Genomic DNA, 21,055 nt, shown 5'->3' with positions numbered 1-21,055 from the left:
CTGCCCCCTGGAAGAAAAAAAAAAATCTGTTAAATGAAGTGTAAATAGAAGCAGAATATAAGCTTGTGGGAATAAAAAAAGTTCAGGCTGTGAGAAAATCCTCTATCTCTAGAGAGAGTGTGGGAATAAGAAGCTATTGGAATATTGGTCTCGCTGAAGTTGATTTATTTGTGATGTTTTGGTTTTTTTTTGTGGCCGTTTTACAGGTTTCTATTGTCCCTTGGGCTCTGCCTACCCGCAGCCCTGCGAGGCTGGCTCTTACTGTAACCAGACAGGCCTAGACGTCCCAGGAGGAGCGTGTGCAGCAGGGTATTACTGCCCAAAAGGCTCTGTAGACCCCCATGCCACATCTTGCCCCACAGGACACTACTGCCCCCTTGGAACTCCTCTACCTCTTCCCTGCCCTCATGGAACCATTAAAAGTAAGATATTTGTCTTTTTTCATTGTTAGATTTATCTTAAAATTGAAGAACCCATGTGTTACTATATTGTTTAAAAAAAAACCCGACAGGCATGCCATTCCCTAACTCTTTTCACTCATGAATTAAGGATGAATGAGTAATCAGACACAAACACGAAACTGAGAAATACCACGCTTAATCTCCCTTGTCGCACACACTGTCAGTTTTTCCTGCTAATATCCTGACGTGAACTGGTGTCGGTCTTTGGAGTTTAGTGATGTGTGGAAACGTGAAATTCCATTGAAGCCATTTTTCTTTCCCTTTGGGTGCGCATGAATAATTTCAGTCACAAAGTGGTTTAATCGTGTAATTGTATTCTTGTCTCGCGGCAGACAACTAGAATCCTATTAGAATGAGCAGTAGCGCCTTTGTGTGGTTTTGAATTGAAACTGATGAGGGAGTAGGTATGTACTTTGCAACAAATTAATATTGTTATCTGTTTTAATCCTTTCATTAACTCATCTTACTATTAGTTTTTTTTCGAATATGTATTCTATATTTCATGTTTAAATGTTTTGTCTTATTCTCTTTTTTTATTACTTTATTTTCATATTCGAAATAAACATTTCAATCAATCAATCAATCAATCAATCAATCAATCAATCAATCAATCAATCAATCAATCAATCAATCAATCAATCTTATATGTAAGTCCTCAAATGCTATGTTTTCTGCTGATTAAACCACACACAGTCCATTCATTTTTATGAATTGAATTAGTCTCCAGTTGAGATGTTCGTTCATTCATTCATTCATTCATTCATTCATTCATTCATTCATTCATTCATTCATTCATTCATTCATTCATTCACCTTTTTTTATTCAGGAAGGGCCAATTGAGAGCAAGCTCTCTTTTCGATACATATAAAATATACATCCAAAGCGTAAACCATAAAAAAATGATAGAAAAACTCATTTCTAAAAGTACATGCACATTCAGAGCGCATGAAGTCAGTGAGAATATGTTTGAAATAATTGAAAGGAGTCAAGTTGCTGAAGATTATTCCATTTAAACCGAGCAAAGTACTCAAAAGCAATTTTTCCCACCTCAGTCCTAACAGTTGGGATATTAAGAGCCAATGAATTATGAGCACGAGTGGAAGAGTTGAATAACCTAAAAGTCAGCAAATTGTTAAGTAAACCGTATAAATATACAGTAAACAGTAAACAGTGTTGCTCTCAGACTCCAGCCTATATTCTGGTAAAGTTGGTGATTAGTGATGGGTCATGAACCCATCACTAGTAATAAATCTAACTGCAGAGAGATAAACTGTATCAAGTGGTTTTAGTATAGAGGGAGAAGCATGCGTAGGAATGACATCTCCATATATTTAAAACTGATAAAAACGTAGCTGTGTGCTGTCCATCAGGTTCCCTCGGCGGATCCACAGTCGAGACTTGCCAGCTGTGTCCTCCAGGTCACTACTGCCACCAGAGAGGCAGAGCCGAGCCAAGTGGCCGATGTGCAGAAGGCTATTACTGTCCTGGGGGACAGAGCTCAGAGAGACCACAACAACATGTCTGCTCAGTGGGACATTACTGTGAGAAGGTCAGCCATCCAGCATTAGTCTTAAAGCGACTGTCAGTCATCGTACGTGAATATCAAATGTGATGTCCCTGCATGAGCACCCCCCCCCCCTCCCCCCCCTCCACTCAGATGTAGATGTTATTGAATCAGGACAAGTGCATCACTGCAGGAACACTGAATGAATCAACATTTTCTTTCTATTTTTCTTGACTGTGGCAGTCTTAATGCTCACTCTAATCTATCTATCTATCTATCTATCTATCTATCTATCTATCTATCTATCTATCTATCTATCTATCTATCTATCTATCTATCTATCTATCTATCTATCTATCTATCTATCTATCTATCTATCTATCTATCTATCTATCTATCTATCTATCTATCTATCTATCTATCTATCTAGACCTGGGCAGTCTAGCTGACCATATTTTTAATGAATGATTGTTGTGTGTGTGCTGTGAGTATTTATCTGTCTATTTTTATATTGTGTATTTTGTTTTTATTGTTGTGTGCTGCTGGGACAAACAAATTTCCCTCATTCGGGATTAATAAAGTTAATTCAATTCAATTCAATTCAATTCATCTCATCTATCTGTCTATCTGTCTATCTGTCTATCTATCTATCTATCTATCTATCTATCTATCTATCTATCTATCTATCTATCTATCTATCTATCTATCTATCTATCTATCTATCTATCTATCTATCTATCTATCTATCTATCTATCTATCTATCTATCTATCTATCTATCTATCTATCTATACAATCCAATGAAAGAAATGTAATGTTTCCTCCAGGGAAGCATCAGACAGGAAGCCTGCCCTCCAGGCAGCCACCAGCTCAAACAAGGCCAGGGCAGCTGTGAGCCGTGCCCTGCTGGTTACTATTGTCAAGATCAAGGTAAAGACTAATGGGTGGTCACATTGTTGGATGACTTCAGCAGCGTTGAACTTTGCAGCTGGAGACATAAACATCTATCAACCTTTAAATCATGGTCAGTTTTCAAAGACATTGATATTTCTTTTTGAATTCTTACATCTGCACATCAGGTATGACCCATCCACTTCTCTGTGAGAGAGGATTTTATTGTCCCAGTGGATCAGCAAATCACTATCCGTGTCCACCGGGGACCTATGGAAACACGTCAGGGCTGGTTGAGAAGCAGCAGTGTTCACCGTGTGACCCTGGGATGTACTGTAAAGGAACAGGTATGATGTATAAACTTTATCGGTTGTGTATTGCTGCTCACAGACTTCTATCTCTTGCACAGCTGCAGTTTATTCCAGAAAAACCTTTAAAAACCTTGCTTGATGAATGTTTAAAGGGAGGACTTCTCCCAGCGGACCGTGTGCCGCAGGGTTCGTTTGTGTTGGAGGAGCCTCTGAACCTTCTCCATCAGATACTCTGACTGGATTCCCGTGCCCGTCTGGATTCTACTGCGCTGTGGGGACTTCTGTACCAACACCGTGCCCGAAAGGATCATTCAGGTTCACACTCTGCAATGTCTACATATTCTACCTTATAAACTCACAGAGCACTTTATCAGGAACACTACAGTATATCACTCCTGCTTTCAAAACATCCCCCAGTGCTTCTGGTTGTGGATTCAAGCAGATTCTTGAACCCATGATGACATGACTGCATCACATCATTTCATCACATCTGTCAGCTTGCACATCCATGCAGTCGACCTCTGGTTTCTGTCACGTCCCAAAGGGTTTCTGTTGGATTCAGACCTGATAACCTGCGAGGCCGCTGAGGTTCACTCGGCTCATGATGATGAAACTTTGAGTTGCCTTGTGATTTGATGCGCTGGATGTTCACCATGCGAGTATTAACCCTCTATGGTACCATGTTGCCCTCAGGCAACATACCACTTTTTGTCCTGTCACATCTCCACAATTCATCCCATTTAATGCTGTAATACTTTAAAAAAGAGAGGAGACCTTAGAGAACAAATAACAATGCTTTAATTTATCACATGACTTTCAAGAAGCCACTGAAACCCTTTTTGCAGACTTTTTCAAAGGAAACAGGTTTGCCATTTTGCTCCACTAAAACGATCTGAAAACATAACTTCCTGGCCCTTTTTCATCTGGAAAAAAATATATATTTACACTAATAGATTAATAAAGTTTAATTTTTAATATTTCCATGCAATTTATTTACTTATTAAATAATGGAAAATAGTTAAAATGCACCTGTTGCCCGAAAGCAACAACGTACCATTATAGAAAATTGCAATGTTGCCTTGAGGCAACAGTGGACCATTATGCAAAATTGCATTATGAGACTATGGTAGTGTGTGTTTAGGTGTAAATATAATGTTCAAAAACATATAATTCATCATAATTTAGTTTTTTATCCTTAATAAATTTGATTTTGGATGCAGTAAAGTAAACATCAGGCTATTATGATGATGATGAGGAAGATGAGAATGAGAATTCGGATGAGGATGAGGCCAGTGAAGGTGAAAGTCTACAGAGACTGGTGTTTCTAATACAGTAGATGATGAACCGTAATAGTACAATGTTGCCTACAGTCAACAAATCACAAAAACTTCCAAAAATAAATAATTTTTAAAAATGTCTTTAGATTATGTTTATTTAGTCTATTTTGAGACATAAAAACACTCCAAACATTTTTTTCCCCCACTGGCATCATAATGCGTACCATAGAGGGTACGAAAACTCCTGACCTGTGTAGGCAGGATTGTGTGAATTGCACCGACTGTTGGACTGTTTGAATTAAAGCTGTTCCTTGTGAAGTGCTCAGTGACTGTTTAAGATGTATTATTTAGTCAATAAACTCCACATTACTATAGTGCTCTCTGTAGCTAAAGGTAAAATAGAGAATTTAAGATGTAAATTTATGCAAGTAAAGATCCATTTTACTTAAATGCTTTATTTATATAAAACAGCAGTGCAATGATATACTGTAGTACAGGGGGTAATGTACTTTGAATTGATTCAAGGAAGCGACGTGGAAATCTCTCTGTGATGTAATACTCAGCAATTATTATCCAAATGATGTGAAATTACTTGACTGCTGCTGTGCTGTGCTGTGTGTTGCAGTTAGTAAAATGAATATGCTCACATGTTTTGACAGCCAGCAGAGCGGCCTCACACATGAGTCCCAGTGTCGGAGCTGCAGCCCAGGCTCCTACTGTTCAGAGACGGGTCTCTCTGCGGTCTCTGGACCCTGCCTGCCAGGTAACAGATACAGCAATTCAGTTTTTGTGGTGAGTTATGCTGCTTGTGGATAATACTGACAGTTAGTCTGTCTACCAGGTTTCTACTGTCTTGAAGGATCCCAGACTGCTACCCCAATGTCAAGCGTATCTGGAAGCGTTTGTCCGACGGGCCATTTCTGTGCAGAAGGCAGCAGCGTGCCCTCACCCTGCTCAGCTGGCTCCTACCGAAACCAGACCGGAGGAAAAGGCAAAGACGACTGCAAACCATGCCCTCTAGGTAAACAGGAAATTATACAGATGTGACTGTTTGTGCAAAAAATCCCTCTGTCTCTCTGAAGATATGCGCACTGTCTGAATGTCTTTGCCAGGCTGGTTCCAGGATTTATCAGGCCAGACGGAGTGTAATCCCTGTCCTCCGGGCTTCCAATGCCAGATCCACGGTCCCAGTCCCACCAGGGGGAGCTCCATCGGAGTCTCCAGCCCTCTGCCTTGCCCAGCTGGCTATGTCTGTCCTGGGGAGGATCCAGACAGTCAACCTCTCCCTTGCCCTCAAGGCACCTACAGCCACAGCCACGGTCTCACCACCACAGGTAGAAACCAAGAGCCTTTGAGGAAAAAGAAACAAATCAAATCATTTGAAATATTATAAATATAGGTATAATAATATATAATATAATAAAATATAGGTATCAAGGCAGTAGATTTGACTTGTTAAAGGGATAGTTCAACATTTTGGTAAATTGGCCCATTGCCATAATCCCTATAGTTTCAGGAGTAGGTTCGTTACCTTTAATTGTCGGTGCAAGCTATTTTTAGAACGGCAGAGCAGAGCCGTGAGCTGCTCAGAGCTACACTACGGAGGCTAATGGGATTTCTTGGTTTCCCTCATCAAACTCATCAAATACACAATCAAACAACTCCAAAACGCTCTGGTGGACAAGTTGTGACCTGCACATTCACCACGCTATGAGATAATAACAGAACGTTACGAGACAGAGTTGTTTTCAAGGTAAATTCATGCAAAACCACTGATGTGTGTTCCCATGAGGGGCAGTTTTTTGGCAAGCAGTCTCTGCATTTGCCTCAAAAATATTATCTTCTCATTGCGTTGTGAATGTGCAGGTCACAACTTGTCCACCAGAGCGTTGTGGAGTTGTTGGATTGTGTATTTGTTGATGAGTTTGATGAGGGAAACCAAGAAATCCCATTACCTTCCGTAGCGTAGCTCTGAGCAGCTACTGTAACGGCTCTGCTCCACCGTTCTAAAAACAGCTTGCACCGACAAATAAAGGTAACAAACCTACTCCTACTGTAAAACCATAGAGATTATGGCAATGGGCCAAATTACCAATATGTTGAACCATCCCTTTAAGGCATCTTCTTTGAGTTGTAAATCTTGAGGGCTCCTGTCAACTATAGGTTATTAAAACCTGAATCATTCTTGTGAAATATTTTTATTGAAATGTTGTTAAATTTGGTGTCCTGGTTTGCTCCAGGACACTGACGCGTAGCGATGTGCAACCTTCTCAGTCCTGCTGATTGATGTCACCTGGCAGGAAGCTTCTTTTCCTCTCAGCGCCGGAGTCAAAGCTGTCAATGTGTGTTTGCAGGAGAGTGCCTGGCGTGTCCGGCCGGTCATTTCTGTGGGTCTGAGGGTTTGGTTGAGCCCTCTGGACCATGTGCTGCCGGGTTTCTTTGTCTGACGGGCGCCGCCGTGCCAAACCCGACTGACAACAGAACTGGATCTCTCTGTCCACCGGGGAGTTTCTGTCAACAGGGGCAACAAGCAGGTAGATGGAATAAAAACACAACAAAAGCCCTTGGATTGTGAAAGTAATATTTGCGTCCTGCCAATATGATGAATTTTAAATCTGCTGTTGTGCTGCAGGTGACTGCTGGGCAGGGTTTTATTGCAGCTGGGGCTCTAGCAGAGCAGATCAGACTCTGTGTCCAACTGGTTTCTTCTGCCCCAGAGGAACACCAGCGCCCATGCCTTGTCCTGCAGGCACATTTAGCTCTGCAGCAGGGAACACACACCAGGAGAACTGCACCATGTGCACTGCTGGGTCCTACTGTCCAGGTGGGGAGCATGCATTGTCCTGGAGTGATCTTCAGCAATGAGTTGCAACAACGACTATACGTAGGGATAAATGAGGGGTTAGACGAGTACAATCCATTAGCAGAGGTGACAATAGATTAGCATGACGTATTGCCACCAGTCATGTTTGTAATGAGTTCATTTTTAATGAGGGACACAGTGATCACAGGCCTGTTGTTGGCCAGCTACTGAATATTTACAAGCCGTCTCTGTTTAATGAAAGTAACAGATTCACATCTATTCCATGGAGACTGTCCAAAGTCATTTTGGGAAGGTTTTTACTAATTGAGCTGATACATCTTGAGACAAAATGGGGTTGTTGATGTCACACCTCTTTATCTCTGCCAATACATCTGGTCACTGATGTTGCCGTGTTGGAGAGTTATTGTTTTTAATCATGTTGTGTAACTTTTCAAAGTTCATGTTTGGCATTTGATCAGATATCACTTGTTCTTATTTAATCCTTCTTGGCTCAGTTGAAGGTACTGTAAGGCCTGCGCTGTGTCCCTTTGGATACTACTGTCCTCAGGGGCTGACACTGGGGCTGGAGTTCCCGTGTCCCCCTGGCACTGTCCAGAGCCGACTTGGAGCCTCCGGTCCTGAAGCCTGTCTGCCTTGCCCTGCTGGTATGGAAATAAACTGTCTTTTTGTTCTACATCATCGCAACCTATCCCCCCAAAAAAACAAATCATTTATGACGATGTCTTTATTCTGTCGGTGTTTCCTGCAGGGATGTTCTGCTCCCAGTCTGGTCTTTCCCAGCCCACTGGACTCTGTGAAGCAGGCTACTACTGTCCTGCTGGATCAACCAGCCCCAACTCTACTGAGTATCAGGTGTTGTTCCCTGTTGGCTCTTTTGTAAATTATCTAATTTATATTTAGGACCCCTCAACCTTTCATCAAACTTCACCATTGTGTCAAAATCTCTGCATTAAATGTCAAAAACTGATTGGTAGATACATTTAACTCCACATATATCTACTCCCCACTATTGTCACGCCATAAGGTTTTCTCAATATTCCCCTTAGGGCATAATGTCAGTGCTATACTGCTGAGCACATTTATGCTCTAATGAGAATATAATGTTTCGATTTAATGACTACATGACCCTTCCACATCACAATTTTTCTAAACCTCCTAAGTGATAAGAAAATGACTGTTTTGCCCTCATGCAAGTGCATTTGTGTTGTAGATTGAAATAAACATCTCAGTCTCTGGAGATCTCAAAGCTTTGAACATTAACAATAATGTTCCCTGACTCTGAATGCCTCAGCTTTATGTCTTCGCCTTTTTCCTTTTTTTTCAGAGTAATTCTAGTGGAAGCCACCTCTGTCCATCTGGCCACTACTGCCCCTCCGGTGCTGGCCACCCACTCCCCTGCCCCCCAGGCTCTCTGTCAGCCTCCCTAGGGCTGAGGGGAGTTGGTGAATGCTCACTCTGCCCTCCTGGACTGGTTTGTGACAAGCCAGCAATAGCTGAGCTCTCAGATGCTCTGCCATGTCATGCTGGGTAAACACCACTGTTCTTCTGCCTTTTCACTCGACTGTTTTCATTTTGCTTGAAGCGAGAGTGTTCGAGAAATTAAACCAGTCACTCTCTCTCCCTCTCTGCGGTATTTCTGTATGGAGAATCAATATGTGTAATGCAAAGTATGCTCATCCTGTTCCCTGAGAGTATTTTTGGATGTACGTGTAGGATTTATGCTTGAGTTTAAAGGACCATAACAATACGTCCAATACTTCAAAATCAGACAGATGCTTTTATACAGTATGTGTTTGAGTTTCAACATGAGAGGGAGCAGGTGTTTCTTCAGCAGCACAAAATCAACACTCTGCTAAGTGTTGCGTTTGGCTGCAAATATTCTCTGCCTTAAAACCCACTTGAAAGCACCTGTGACACTTCAGGTTTCTCGCCAAACATTTTTTTTTCTTTTCCAATTATAGGCTGTGAGATCTGAGAAAAAATTTCACTTCAGGGGGAATTAGAATCAAAATTCAGTGCAATTGAAAGACATTTACCCAACAACCATTAGTTCTACTCCTGTCTGTCATGAATTACTGATTGTGATTAATTTTGAATGAGTAGAAATGATTATGTATGATGGGAACTGCATTATCACTGAAAGTGAGTGCTGAGTGTTAGACCTCTACTACCACTACTGCACATGACAGTGCAGGTTGTTTACATGCAGTCAAATTAACCTCTAATCCTAATCTAATTCTAAAAATCTTCCTTATATAAGTATTTGATGTTCCATTTATGGAGACTGATTCCTTATTGCCTTTACCGACAGCTATTTTCAAAAGTTTCACATCAGACTTTTTCCAAAATTCAGAAATTAAATTCCCTCAATGAGAGTTTGTCGCGTCTCGCTAATGAGAGCTTATGGCAATATTTGTGATATGAAGTCTGTTTTCCCTGTTTATGCCTACAGGTATGTCTGCCTGGGTGGTAGCTCCAGTCCCACCCCATCAGATGGTTCCCATGGCTACCTCTGCCCCGCTGGCCATAGCTGTCCTGTTGGCTCAGCGAGTGAGGTGCCCTGTAAGCCTGGCACTTACAGCCCTGCCCCTGGAGCAGCCCACTGCCTAATATGTCCCAAAGGGACAATGTGTTCCTCCTCAGCCACTCGAGAGCCCTCTATCTGCCCCACTGGTGAGGATGGTGAAAATAAGCCTTCACCGTTCAGTATCAATCATATCATTAGTCTTTTTAGCCACACAACAGTGACACAGTCTGTTGATGGAATTTGCTTTTTGTAGGTCATTTTTGTCCAGCTGGGACAGATCTGCCTCAACCCTGTCCTTTGGGGACTTTCAATAACCAAACAGGAGCCCACTCGCTTTCTGCCTGCACACCCTGTCCCTCTGGAGTGTACTGTGACTCCCATGGAGCCTCAATGCCACAAGGTGACCAGACACAAAAACATAACGGTTGCATTAATTTAACCTTTTGGCTAAGTGATGAGTAAGCGAGCTGATGGTGTTGCTGTTTTATTTTTGTCTAGGGTCTTGTTTGCAGGGTTATTTTTGCCAGGGTGGGGCCATGGGTCCCACACCACAGAGCTCTGACAGCTTCCCCAGGAATGGCCCTTGCCCTGTGGGTCACTACTGCCCAGCGGGGTGCCTCTCTCCGCTGCCATGCCCTTCCGGCAGTACACGCAACACCACCGGTACACCGACTGTTTATGCTAATCACGGAATGACAGTCTCCTGCGTTAGAGTTGCGCCATTGTCTGACAAATTGAATAATTTGTCATCCATTTCATATCTTCAGTTAGAAGCTCATATTTGCATTTGAAAGAAATCCCCCTAATGGGATCTCTGCTTGTCTGATCTGCAGCGCTGGTATCTGTATCTGTTGTTACTCTGTTGTAGGAGGTGCGTCCATGGAGAGCTGCTCTGCTTGTCCTGCAGGGCACTTCTGTTCCACTGAGGGTCTGGCTGACCCCAGTGGCCCCTGCGCTGCTGGTTTTTACTGCCCTTTCGACTTTTCTTCAACCACTCCATATGCTTTCCTCTGTCCCAAGGTAAAGGTTATTCATACACATAGCCTCTTTCTCTCTTTGCTGTCTCTACCACTAAACTCCCTTCGCTGTCCTTCCCTGAGTCATTGTTCTCATTGTTTTACCCTCACCATCCCTCAGAGAAAAAGCTTGTACCACATTGCTTAATATTAATATACTGCTGCATTGAATGCCAACCCTTTAGATACACCTTTGTCATTTTAATTCTTTTTCAGGGCCACTACTGTCCAGAAGGCTCTGCCCTGGCTTTGCCTTGTCCCACAGGAGCGTACCAGCCAAACCCAGGCTCAGAGAAGTGCATCCCCTGTCGACCTGGATTCTACTGTGAGGAGGCCATAGTGGGGGAACCGTGGCCCTGCCCGCCACACTCATTCTGTCCTGCAGGTACAGTACACTTAGAAGACACATTTGATCAAGGAGGATGGCAGCTTTCATTTATATCTCACAAATATTACTGTATCTCATTTGTTTAATCCACACAAAATGATGAACTCTTCCTTCCACTGCTGTTAAACATTCGATCCATCCTGGAGAGCAGAAATTTATTTTTTGTTTGTTTGTTTTAGAAATAGAAATATTAGATTTTTAGTTCACAGTGTTACTTGACATGTGCAATGTATCCAGTTAAATTTTGGGTGAACTATCCCTTTAAAGGTTGAATATGGAGAATACTTATAAAAAGCTATATTTTTTCAAAATAATACACCCACGGGGTGTTTAGATGCAGAATACAAGTATTGCTATATTATATTTAGTCTGAATTAAATAATTTAAGAAATTTTGACGGGTTTGACAATGACTTCCTGTTTGCCTCGTACCAACCAACCAGTAGCTGGCATTGGGGGTCACTTCTCCGCTGTTTCGCTAAGCCTCCTCCTGGTCGTGTGCATTTGTTTTCAACAAAGCCGTTTTATAATCAATCAGTGGATTGATGGATTATCATACACATGGTACGATGTGTGTATTTGTGTAGTCTTATCTGTCATAAACGAAATTACGGTTTACGGGGCACGTTTGTGTTTGCTTGTGTGGTTTGGTTTTCAGCCACGATGTGGAAGTGAGCCTCCACTCTCCCTGTAACAACAAGTAACAAGTCATGTATCTACCATCACAATTAGTCCGAAGCTGTTTGATGAGGGTAAAAATTAAACATTAAGTTAAATATCCTGCAGCAACAGTGTGTTACATTTACTGTAGCAACGGTCTGACTACAGCTGCAGGAATTATTTTTCTGTTGTTGTTCCTAGCTCTGATCAATAGATGATGGTATTCTGGTAATTCTCCAGATTCAACCTTTAATCTTACTGACAGGTAGTTGTGTTTGTGTTACACAGTGTGTGTTGAAAATAACTACAACCTCAACATAAGCCAGAACAGCTTCTAAGAACAACTGTAGGCTAGAACCATAATTACCCATCATCCCTTCCCACCCACTCTTAAGAGAAAAAGAAAAAGAAAATCAAGAAGAAATGTTTTTAAAGTTTCCAAATAAAGCAAAGAAAAACAATACCAGATCTCGTCTCTTGTCTCATCTTGTGTTTTTTTTCTTCTTCAGGTACCATGGTGCCTCAGCCCTGCCCCAACGGGACACACACTCTTCCAAACCAGGGAGGTTTGCAGGAAGAGAGCGAGTGTTTACCCTGCCCGTCAGGGAGGTTCTGCAGGTACACTGGATGCATCAAACCCTCAGAGCGTGCATGCATACAGGAGGAGCGCTCAAACACGGCCTTGTCTCACACTCGCACAACATGTGTACAATGAAGCACATGTACTGTAGGTGCTGTGCTCATGCATAAACATCTAGACACACACACACTCGCCTCCACTTTGATTATCCTCACAATTATCAGAATGCGGTATACCATGTTCAGGAGTCACGGTTCACCGAACAGCCAAATTAACACCTTAATATGCATGAATATAATGAATAGAGATATGAGTAACAGAGGTCACAATGTCAGAAATGATGTAATTACCTTTGTGTTAATCTAATGAAGTAGATGTTTTAGTGCCATGTAAATGTTCTTGTGTTTAGGTCTGTGCTGTTACTGTATGTGGTTTTTTTGAGTCTGCAGTGATTCGTGTAGTTTTGTGCCTGAACTAACCTCTGTGTGTGTTTATCTTCAGGGCTGGAAGGATCCAGGGTGTGTGTTCTGCAGGATACCTTTGTGTGTCTGGCAGCGCAGACTTCGCCCCTCAAGGACCTATATCTAACCTGACACAGTGTCAGTGGGGCATGCACTGCGCTGGACTGTGTCCACCAGGTATTACACATACAAAAACAATTGAAAATCAAAATACAAGCATGAATTGTCATGTTTTATTCTCTGATTCTTTGACTTCTGAGGTGAATTTTTTACCATCTTACTCACAAACAGTTAAGCCATATCAAATAAATTGACTGACCTCATTCTTTCCTCGAGGTTTCTATTGTCCAGAGGGCACAGAGGAGGCTCTGATGTGTCCTGCAAATACTGTTAGACGCTTCCCTGGAGGTACGAGGCTACAGGACTGCTTACCCTGCCCACCACAGCACTGGTGTAAACCTGGTATGAGCCGATAACAGCTTAAACAGAAGTGTTTTTGCTGCTACTGTAATAAAGTTTTCAGGGTAGAGAGTTTAAATTATGTTAAGGTCTTTTGGTTTAACAAGTTAAGAAAAGAAAAAGCTGAGTTTGAGTCTGACAGTAGAAGCAGGCAGCAGTTTCTGTTCTCTGCTCTGACCGTAATAAATTAGATTAGTTTTTCTTCTGTCTAGTTTTCTGTCCTGATACTTGACATCCTCAACATCTGGACTCATTTTTCCTCCCCTGCAATTTTTTACTATTATGTATGATTTCAGGAGATCCAGTCCTTCATCTGTGTCCCACTGGTCATTACTGTGATGGACTGTCTGGCGGTGACTTCAGTCGACCCAGGCCCTGTCCTCTGTACACCTATCGTTCTTCCCCCGGAGCAGGCAGCAAGGGTGACTGCCTACCGTGCCCTCCTGGTTCACACTGCAACAGCACAGGTCTGACACTTTGCATCTCAAACAGCAGACAACAACTAATTACAAATAGAGGCACCAACTCATACATTATAAGATCTAAAAAAACAGACTCAGTATCTCAGTAACATCCTGATGGAAATGCAAATTTGGCACAAACATTCACTAGGACTCAGGATTGAACTGATTAGATTTTAGTTTTCAAATGTCAAAGGTTTATTTCACACAAATTGTTCATATTTTGTATGAATCTGGATAAAAGGGGATGTGATCTGAGCGGCCGAGGCAACCAACTGTGAGGTGGTAATTCAAGTCTTTGCTTTTTCATCCTGCTGCATCCTGTGCCAGCTGAATAATGAAGTGTATACGGCTTCTCTCTGGTGGCTTTGAATTTACATTTGCAATAATAGTTCAAAACAAAATTGCCTTTCTAGGTTCTATTAATTTCAGAATGCACGCATGGTGTTATACCTTTGCCAGAGATAAGAGGGGACGTGGTGAAATGTGACTGAATTAAAGTTGTTACCCTGCCGGCTATAGTTATGATTCAGAGGCACGTGTACAAAAAAGTAAACTTTTTCCCAGTCTCCATCATCAAGTTCTTACTGTTTAAAAAACACAATATAACTTTATATATTAAACAAGCCTACCTCTGGTTCTTTATATGCATACATTAAGTTTTCTTCTTCACTAGTGTAGATAGCATTTTGATAATGTTAAGTTTTTTATGTTCATTTAATTTGATGTCCTGGATGGTGATGCTGCATGAATGAATGATGAATAGCTTCCTCAGCGTATTGTTATTTTCCAGGCCTTACAGACGTCTCCAACAGCCCCTGCCCACCTGGTTACTGGTGCAGTGGGTCTGGAGCCCCCAGTTTCTGCCCCGCAGGCACCAGGAGGCCCCTTCCAGGAGCAGCCACACCCACACAGTGTGAGCCCTGTGCAGGGGGGACCTTTTGCCCAGACCCTCACACTACAGGGAAGCCCAATGTGGAGGGAATACCTTGCAGGGCCTCTTATGAATGTCCCATGGGTACGTTTACCAACACTGCTTATAATGTTAGCATATACTGTAGTGGCATGCAAAAGTTTGGGCACCCCTGGTCAAAATGTCTGTTAATATGAACAGTTAAGCATGTTAAGCAGTTAAGAAAACATAAACATGCACTCTTCTAAATGTAACTGCTTCAAATAATAATCCTGAAATTGTTGAAAATGTGTGATTGTGCTCTATGTGACTGCTGTTTTGATTTGATGCGCTCTTGACGTCATTGGAAACAAGGGTTTACCTCAATGGCCCTTGAGATCTAAATAAAGGTTAAAGAAAGAAAGAAAGAAAGAAAGAAAGAAAGAAAGAATCTCCAAAAGGCATAAAGTTAACCATGAAAAACTCTTTTGCAATATTTTAAGCGATATCAGTGTATTACTTTAGTTTTCTACAGTTTTAGAGTGAAAAGGGGAAACAAAGCAGCAGCCTGCAAAAGAATGAGGAACCCAGGAGACTTGAGCTCTCACATAACTTTGACCAAGGTATCAGACAAGATATCTACTATTTACACACTGTGATAGTTTCCAAAGGGGGGGCTACTAGATACTAACTATGCAGGGTGGCAAAACCTTTGCTGCAGGCCCTTTCCCTTTTCTGTCATTGTGAAAATGTAAAAGATGAAAATGAAGGAAAAAAAAGTAAATGTAAAGGGAATGTATCATCTGTAACTTTATGCCTTTTGGAGATAAATTCATCTTCCACTTGCTGAACTGTTCACATTAACAGAAAGTTTGACCAGGGGTGACCAAACTTTTACATGACACTGCGTATTAGCTTCTGTATGTCAGTTTCCTTCTCCCTAAAGAAAGTAATGAGGCTCTGCAGTAACGGGTCTTTGGTCGTAACCCAGGTTCGGTCTCAGAGAGGCCGTGCAGAGCCGGCTCATACTGTGGAGCACAGACCGGCCAACCTCGAGTCTGTCCCGAAGGTTATTTCTGTCCTGAGGGATCCCAGTCCTACAACAGCCCCAAACAGCTGTGAGTGCATGAAATGGCTAAAATCCTCAAACACAATATGAGCTTAACGTGGAAATGAGGGTCTTTAACTGTTGATGAATGATGAAAGCTTAATGTTTGGGACCGGTTCTAACAGGGTGTGTTGTTGTGTGTGGGTTATAAAGCTTTATAAATAACCACAGTTGCCATGCTCCACAGCTGTCCGTTTCCCTACTACTGCCCGGCCAACAGCTCTGCCATGAAGTTGTGCGAAGGCGGTTCCATGCCTGTCAACACCAGCGGGCTCAGGGGATCCAAAAGCAGCTGCTGTAGTGTGTGTGATGGAGGCACCTATCGTCCCTTCCTCTCCCCCACACCGCAGTGCCTCCCATGTCCACCGGGATACTTCTGTCCCCCAGGTACAGTACTTTACTCTCCACCGCAAATTGCTCCACATCTCAGTTCAGAGTTTATTTTATTTATTGATCAATTCACAACAGGTACTGACAACTACAAGAGGAGCCCCTGCCCTCTCGGGTATGTCTGTCCCACGGCGTCCAACCAAGCGATACCCTGTCCCCCTGGCACCTTTGGTAATCTCACTCACGCTGAGATAACGGATGACTGTCATCCATGTCCAGCTGGCACCTTCAACCATCTGTCTGCCCAGAAGGCCTGCTTTCCCTGTGGCAGCTCCTCTACCTCATCAGCTGGTTAGACCTGATCAGATGTTCCTAGATGAAATAAATAGCTACTTTAATCAAGATTTTAAAAACTGATATTTTGTGTAAGCGTCTGATTGGCCTGTTGTGTCACTTCGGTGTCGTCAGGTTCCTCCTCTTGCACCTGTATTGGTAAGAACCGAGCCTTCCAGCAGTCGGACGGTTCATGTTTGTGTAGAACCGGTTTTATCTTCTACAACGAGCTGGATTTCAGAAGCTCCACGTCTGATAGCGAAATGGACTGCCAGCCTGAGGTCAGTGGCTAAAAACTGTTTCTTCAAATTTCCTCAGTGTTTCCCTCTATGAAAAATTCATTCAGAGCAACTCCTGTCCAAAATAAGTTCCTTTTTATGTTTGGATTTGTGATTTCTTCCTTTCAAAAAAGTTTTTCCTGGTAGTTCAGTCAAAGTCGTGATTGTCGGCCAGACTGATGTGGTTTTTTATTTTTGTGCATCTGTGTAAACCAGAAAAATTACTTTTCTTCAAAGTCAAATTGTGAATGATGAAATCAAAGATGTTTTGAAGTCAGCTCAGTTTTCCAGTCACATTGGAACAACCCCCACAAACCTCAGGGTCGACCATCGCAAATATATTCAAATAAAAAAAAAAAAAGCTCTGCATTGATTTTTACGTTGTGATTTCAGAAACACTGCGAGATGAGGAAACACTTTTGTGCTGTATTTCAGTCATGAATGATGTAATGACCAGCAAAGTCTGTGTGTTCGGAGGGAGTCATTTTACTGTAGATGCACTTTGTGTGTGTGTGTGTGTGTGTGTGTGTGATTGTATTTCAGGTGAACAGACGGTGTGCCACGGGGCAGGTGCGTCTGGCAGCATCCAGAGAGTGTGTGTCCCCCTCCCTCCACTCCTGTAATGTCACCTGTGGGCCGCATGGAGGAACTCTGGATGTGGAGATGGGAATGTGAGTCTCTCTTATAACTTTCAGCTTTAACACTTCACACTAGTAGAGTAAAGTGAGGTTCAAAAAGTCTCCTTGTTAAAACTTCTAAAACTACATGCAGAACAGTGTGATAACTTCTAACAGTCCAATGTTCTCTCTTGCTTTTTGTCTCATCTACCTGACTCCCCAGCTGCCAGTGCGAGCTGTACGTGTCCGCCGAGGAGCTCTGCAACACTTCCTGCCTCTCCCGACTGCCTCAGCTCTCGGCTCAGCTCTCGCCTGATGGACACCTGCTGCTCAGCCTGAAAGAAAGAAACAGCCCCGTCTGGGCAAGGGTGAGGGAGAGACAGCTCTGCCTTTCACAAACTGATCGTCAGCTATATCTTGCAAGCAGATGCAGTTTTTATCCACCCTATAGTTACAGATTAATTACATTAAGTCTAAGTGTGAATGAGAGGGAGGGATTTTTGGAGGCTGCTACCGCCCGATAAGAGAGCAGCACAAACACAGCATCAGTATTGTACTGATGCAATGAGTTTTTTGGGAAATTGAATAGTTGGTGGAAAGTTGGGAATAGCATTTATCAGTGTCTGAGGCCAGTCTGAGTTTAAGCAGGACACCTGGAAAAATGTTGCAGCTGCAGATTTTGCGATATCATTGCATTACCCTCAAGGGAACCTGATACTAATAATGAACTTCTCTCTCCGTGCAAGGAGAGGAAGTATTTAGAAGTTCTGCAAGGCGGCTGCTTGGTCTCGTTTTCCACTAGTTTCATCATCTATGAATGTGCGTGTTTTGTCTGAACAGTTGTGACTTTGCCATAAACTAAATATGTCTTCAGCCATGGAAAATAAATGAATCATCATTTTAGAAACCCATTATATGCCACACTTATTAGTGAACATGGTAGAAAGTCCTCAGTAGTAATCATCTCTGATGCTGTGCCATCATGAAGCAGTCAGCTGAGAAGGCAATTATAATTAGTCATCGAAAATAATTATGATTTATGATCATTTACTACATATATTGAGCATTTTCTTCAGTATGGCAACTATCTTAGATTTACTTTTTACCACTGGTGTTTACTGATTATTACCCTTATTTGCAACATTAACATTAAACGTTTACATCAATGAACACTGCAGCCGCATCAAAAGACCTCCATTCTCTTTTATTCTGTTTTATTACTATATCAGCAGTTGCAACTTCAGATCACTAAGATGAAAACTCAAAAGAAAAGTGCCCAGAGTGAACTAATCTGATACTTCTGAGTTTATCAAAGAAACAACGCAACTTCCTTTTCCCAAAGGACGTATAGACTCACCACCACCAGTCTTGATTGCACTAAAATAAGCAGTTTTTCAGCCACTTCAGAGCATCTTCCCTAGAGTACAACCTCACCCTATCAATGGAAACCCCTAAAACATTCATGCGTTCAGTGGTGCTCTGATCTCTTAATTGACCAGTAACTGGCAGAAATGTTTAATTTAACACAGTTTAATTGCATATAATCTGCATAAGATTAAATACAACGTTAGCTCACTTGCCTTCCCCTCTGATTTCTTCTTAATTCAAACAAATTAAATCTGATGAACTGGGAGTCTTAGATCACAGCCAATGTTCAGAAAATATATTTTCTTTATGATCTTTTTAAGTGCGACATGGCAACACAGAAGCAAAGAAAACTTTCAACTGACCAGTCTTGTTGTGCTTAGATCATGTCCACAGCACTAATGCTTTTGGTCGTAAGATGTCTTACCCAGAAGCATTTATTGAAAAATGATGCATCAAGGAGAAAAGTAATGAGCAAACATTTGTTTGCTCATTAACCAGTTTAATGCCACCCAGCTGTCCTTGGCAGGGTGTATTTATATGTAAATAGACTCTCAGGGCAATAAACTATAGATTCAAAACTGATTATTATTCATTGGATCGCATCACCTACTTATGTGTGAAGGTTATATATTATATTATATTATTATTATTATAGATTATCAGATATAATACCAAAACACACTCTGCATATTACATAACGTGGACTGTTAACGTAGGTCATGAGAAATGAAGGCGGTGTTAATGCTGTTTATCTTGGTTGTTTACCACCCCCACCAGACCTGTCTTATCTCTAGGGCCTCTCTACTGTATGGTTGCTACGGTTACTGCGGAGGGAATGAGCAGGTGTATCTAAACAGCTGCACTGGAGATAGGCAATGAGCTATTGTGTAAAGTAAATTAAATGTCGATGTGACCTTTGTTACGTCACATGGCCTTAATGCCAAGACACCTAAAGACCCATTCCCTTCATTGTGCCTGTAATGAACAGCATCAACTCTCATCAGGCTCCTTTGTGTTTGCTTCCAGACTGTAGTGGATGTCCTCGGACCAGATATCCACGCAAAGAATTTTGGAAAGATCCATTTGGTCCAGTTTGACTGTGATGGAGTGTTTGGTTTGATTCCCACACAGAGAGCGCTTATTGATCAGTTTCTATCAGGTGACAGTAAAATAACTTGTCATATTCATTGATGCATTTTTTTATTGCATAAGAAGAGAAATGAAAATAAAAATGTATTCTGCTCAGAACCAATAGAACTCCTAAACACAAGACCCAGAAAGAAGAGAGACACAGAGGACAGGGATGGTGACGGCGACCTGACTGTTCTTCCTCGGATCCCAAACCCCATTGCCTGTCTCTCCACCGGCGACATGCTCATTTTCCGTCTCACCATCGACCACACTGGTATCGCTTTCTTTTCACTTTGTTCATGACTAATGGATAGTTTAATGATGACATTATGGTGATGTAATATTGTTCTATATTTATTCACACCCCTAAGACCGCCGTTTGAGTCACTTCCCCGTGTACCAAAAGGACCACCTGTTTAACAGTAACCCCAGCTGGGACTTCGGTGCCTTTCGACATCTGCAGATACTCATGAAGCAGACGTCTTTCAACTCCACGAGGTGCAGTTTGATCCTTACCGCTCATCTGAATTCACATTTTACGGCCATGTCCCCTGTTTAAAGGATAGTTCAACATTTTGGCTAATTGGCCCATTGCTTTGGCGATGTTTAGCTCAGTTGGTAGAGCTCCCACCCCATGTGTTGAGGCCATACCTGTAGTCCTCACTGCAGGCGACCCTGGTTCGAATCCCATGCCGAGCAGCCCAATTCTGCATCTCCCCCTCTGCCTCCCATTTCCTAACTCTCTCAACTATCCTGTCCATTAACGGCCCTAAAAATATATTATAAAAAAAATTGGCCCATTGCCATAATCCCTATAGTTTTAGGAGTAGGTTCGTTACCTTTAATTGTCGGTGCAAGCTGTTTTTAGAACGGCGGAGCAGAGCCGCGAGCTGCTCAGAGCTACACTACAGAGGCTAATGGGATTTCTTGGTTTCCCTCATCAAACTCATCAAATACACAATCCAACAACTCCAAAACGCTCTCATGGACAAGTTGTGACCTGCACATTCACCACGCTATGAGATAATAACGAGACAGAGTTGTTTTCGAGGCAAATTCATGCAAATCTGCTGATGCGTGTCCCCGTCGGGGGCAGTTTTTCGGCAAGAAGTTTCTGCATTTGCCTTGAAAACAACTCTGTCTCATAGCGTGGTGAATATGCAGGTCACAACTTGTCCAC

The 21,055-nt window shown here is 42.2% G+C and overlaps 1 protein-coding gene across 1 annotated transcript in view; it reads left to right on the top strand.

Annotated features, from left to right (window-relative positions):
- The window catches only part of LOC146976609 (uncharacterized), a 62,553-nt gene that overhangs the window by 33,212 nt on the left and 8,286 nt on the right, over window positions 1–21,055 (top strand). The window contains exons 54-85 of the mRNA XM_085796508.1: window positions 207–422; window positions 1,832–2,010; window positions 2,792–2,894; window positions 3,044–3,202; window positions 3,319–3,481; window positions 5,103–5,206; window positions 5,285–5,464; window positions 5,556–5,777; window positions 6,798–6,977; window positions 7,076–7,267; window positions 7,762–7,911; window positions 8,016–8,119; window positions 8,592–8,794; window positions 9,720–9,940; window positions 10,048–10,194; window positions 10,293–10,457; window positions 10,663–10,814; window positions 11,027–11,195; window positions 12,367–12,475; window positions 12,939–13,075; window positions 13,235–13,360; window positions 13,654–13,824; window positions 14,612–14,836; window positions 15,702–15,828; window positions 16,006–16,205; window positions 16,287–16,499; window positions 16,617–16,762; window positions 17,303–17,430; window positions 17,600–17,744; window positions 19,771–19,903; window positions 19,991–20,149; window positions 20,247–20,373. Of these exons, the coding sequence (XP_085652634.1) occupies window positions 207–422; window positions 1,832–2,010; window positions 2,792–2,894; window positions 3,044–3,202; window positions 3,319–3,481; window positions 5,103–5,206; window positions 5,285–5,464; window positions 5,556–5,777; window positions 6,798–6,977; window positions 7,076–7,267; window positions 7,762–7,911; window positions 8,016–8,119; window positions 8,592–8,794; window positions 9,720–9,940; window positions 10,048–10,194; window positions 10,293–10,457; window positions 10,663–10,814; window positions 11,027–11,195; window positions 12,367–12,475; window positions 12,939–13,075; window positions 13,235–13,360; window positions 13,654–13,824; window positions 14,612–14,836; window positions 15,702–15,828; window positions 16,006–16,205; window positions 16,287–16,499; window positions 16,617–16,762; window positions 17,303–17,430; window positions 17,600–17,744; window positions 19,771–19,903; window positions 19,991–20,149; window positions 20,247–20,373 (5,155 nt within the window). The remainder of the gene's footprint in view (window positions 1–206; window positions 423–1,831; window positions 2,011–2,791; window positions 2,895–3,043; window positions 3,203–3,318; window positions 3,482–5,102; window positions 5,207–5,284; window positions 5,465–5,555; window positions 5,778–6,797; window positions 6,978–7,075; window positions 7,268–7,761; window positions 7,912–8,015; window positions 8,120–8,591; window positions 8,795–9,719; window positions 9,941–10,047; window positions 10,195–10,292; window positions 10,458–10,662; window positions 10,815–11,026; window positions 11,196–12,366; window positions 12,476–12,938; window positions 13,076–13,234; window positions 13,361–13,653; window positions 13,825–14,611; window positions 14,837–15,701; window positions 15,829–16,005; window positions 16,206–16,286; window positions 16,500–16,616; window positions 16,763–17,302; window positions 17,431–17,599; window positions 17,745–19,770; window positions 19,904–19,990; window positions 20,150–20,246; window positions 20,374–21,055) is intronic.

The sequence above is a fragment of the Trachurus japonicus genome, chromosome 13 (genome assembly GCF_045865225.1).
Source record: "Trachurus japonicus isolate A0001 chromosome 13, Traja_1.0".
Taxonomy (NCBI): domain Eukaryota; kingdom Metazoa; phylum Chordata; class Actinopteri; order Carangiformes; family Carangidae; genus Trachurus; species Trachurus japonicus.
Note: the sequence above shows the minus strand (reverse complement) of the source record. Positions and strands in the feature narration are given on the sequence as shown.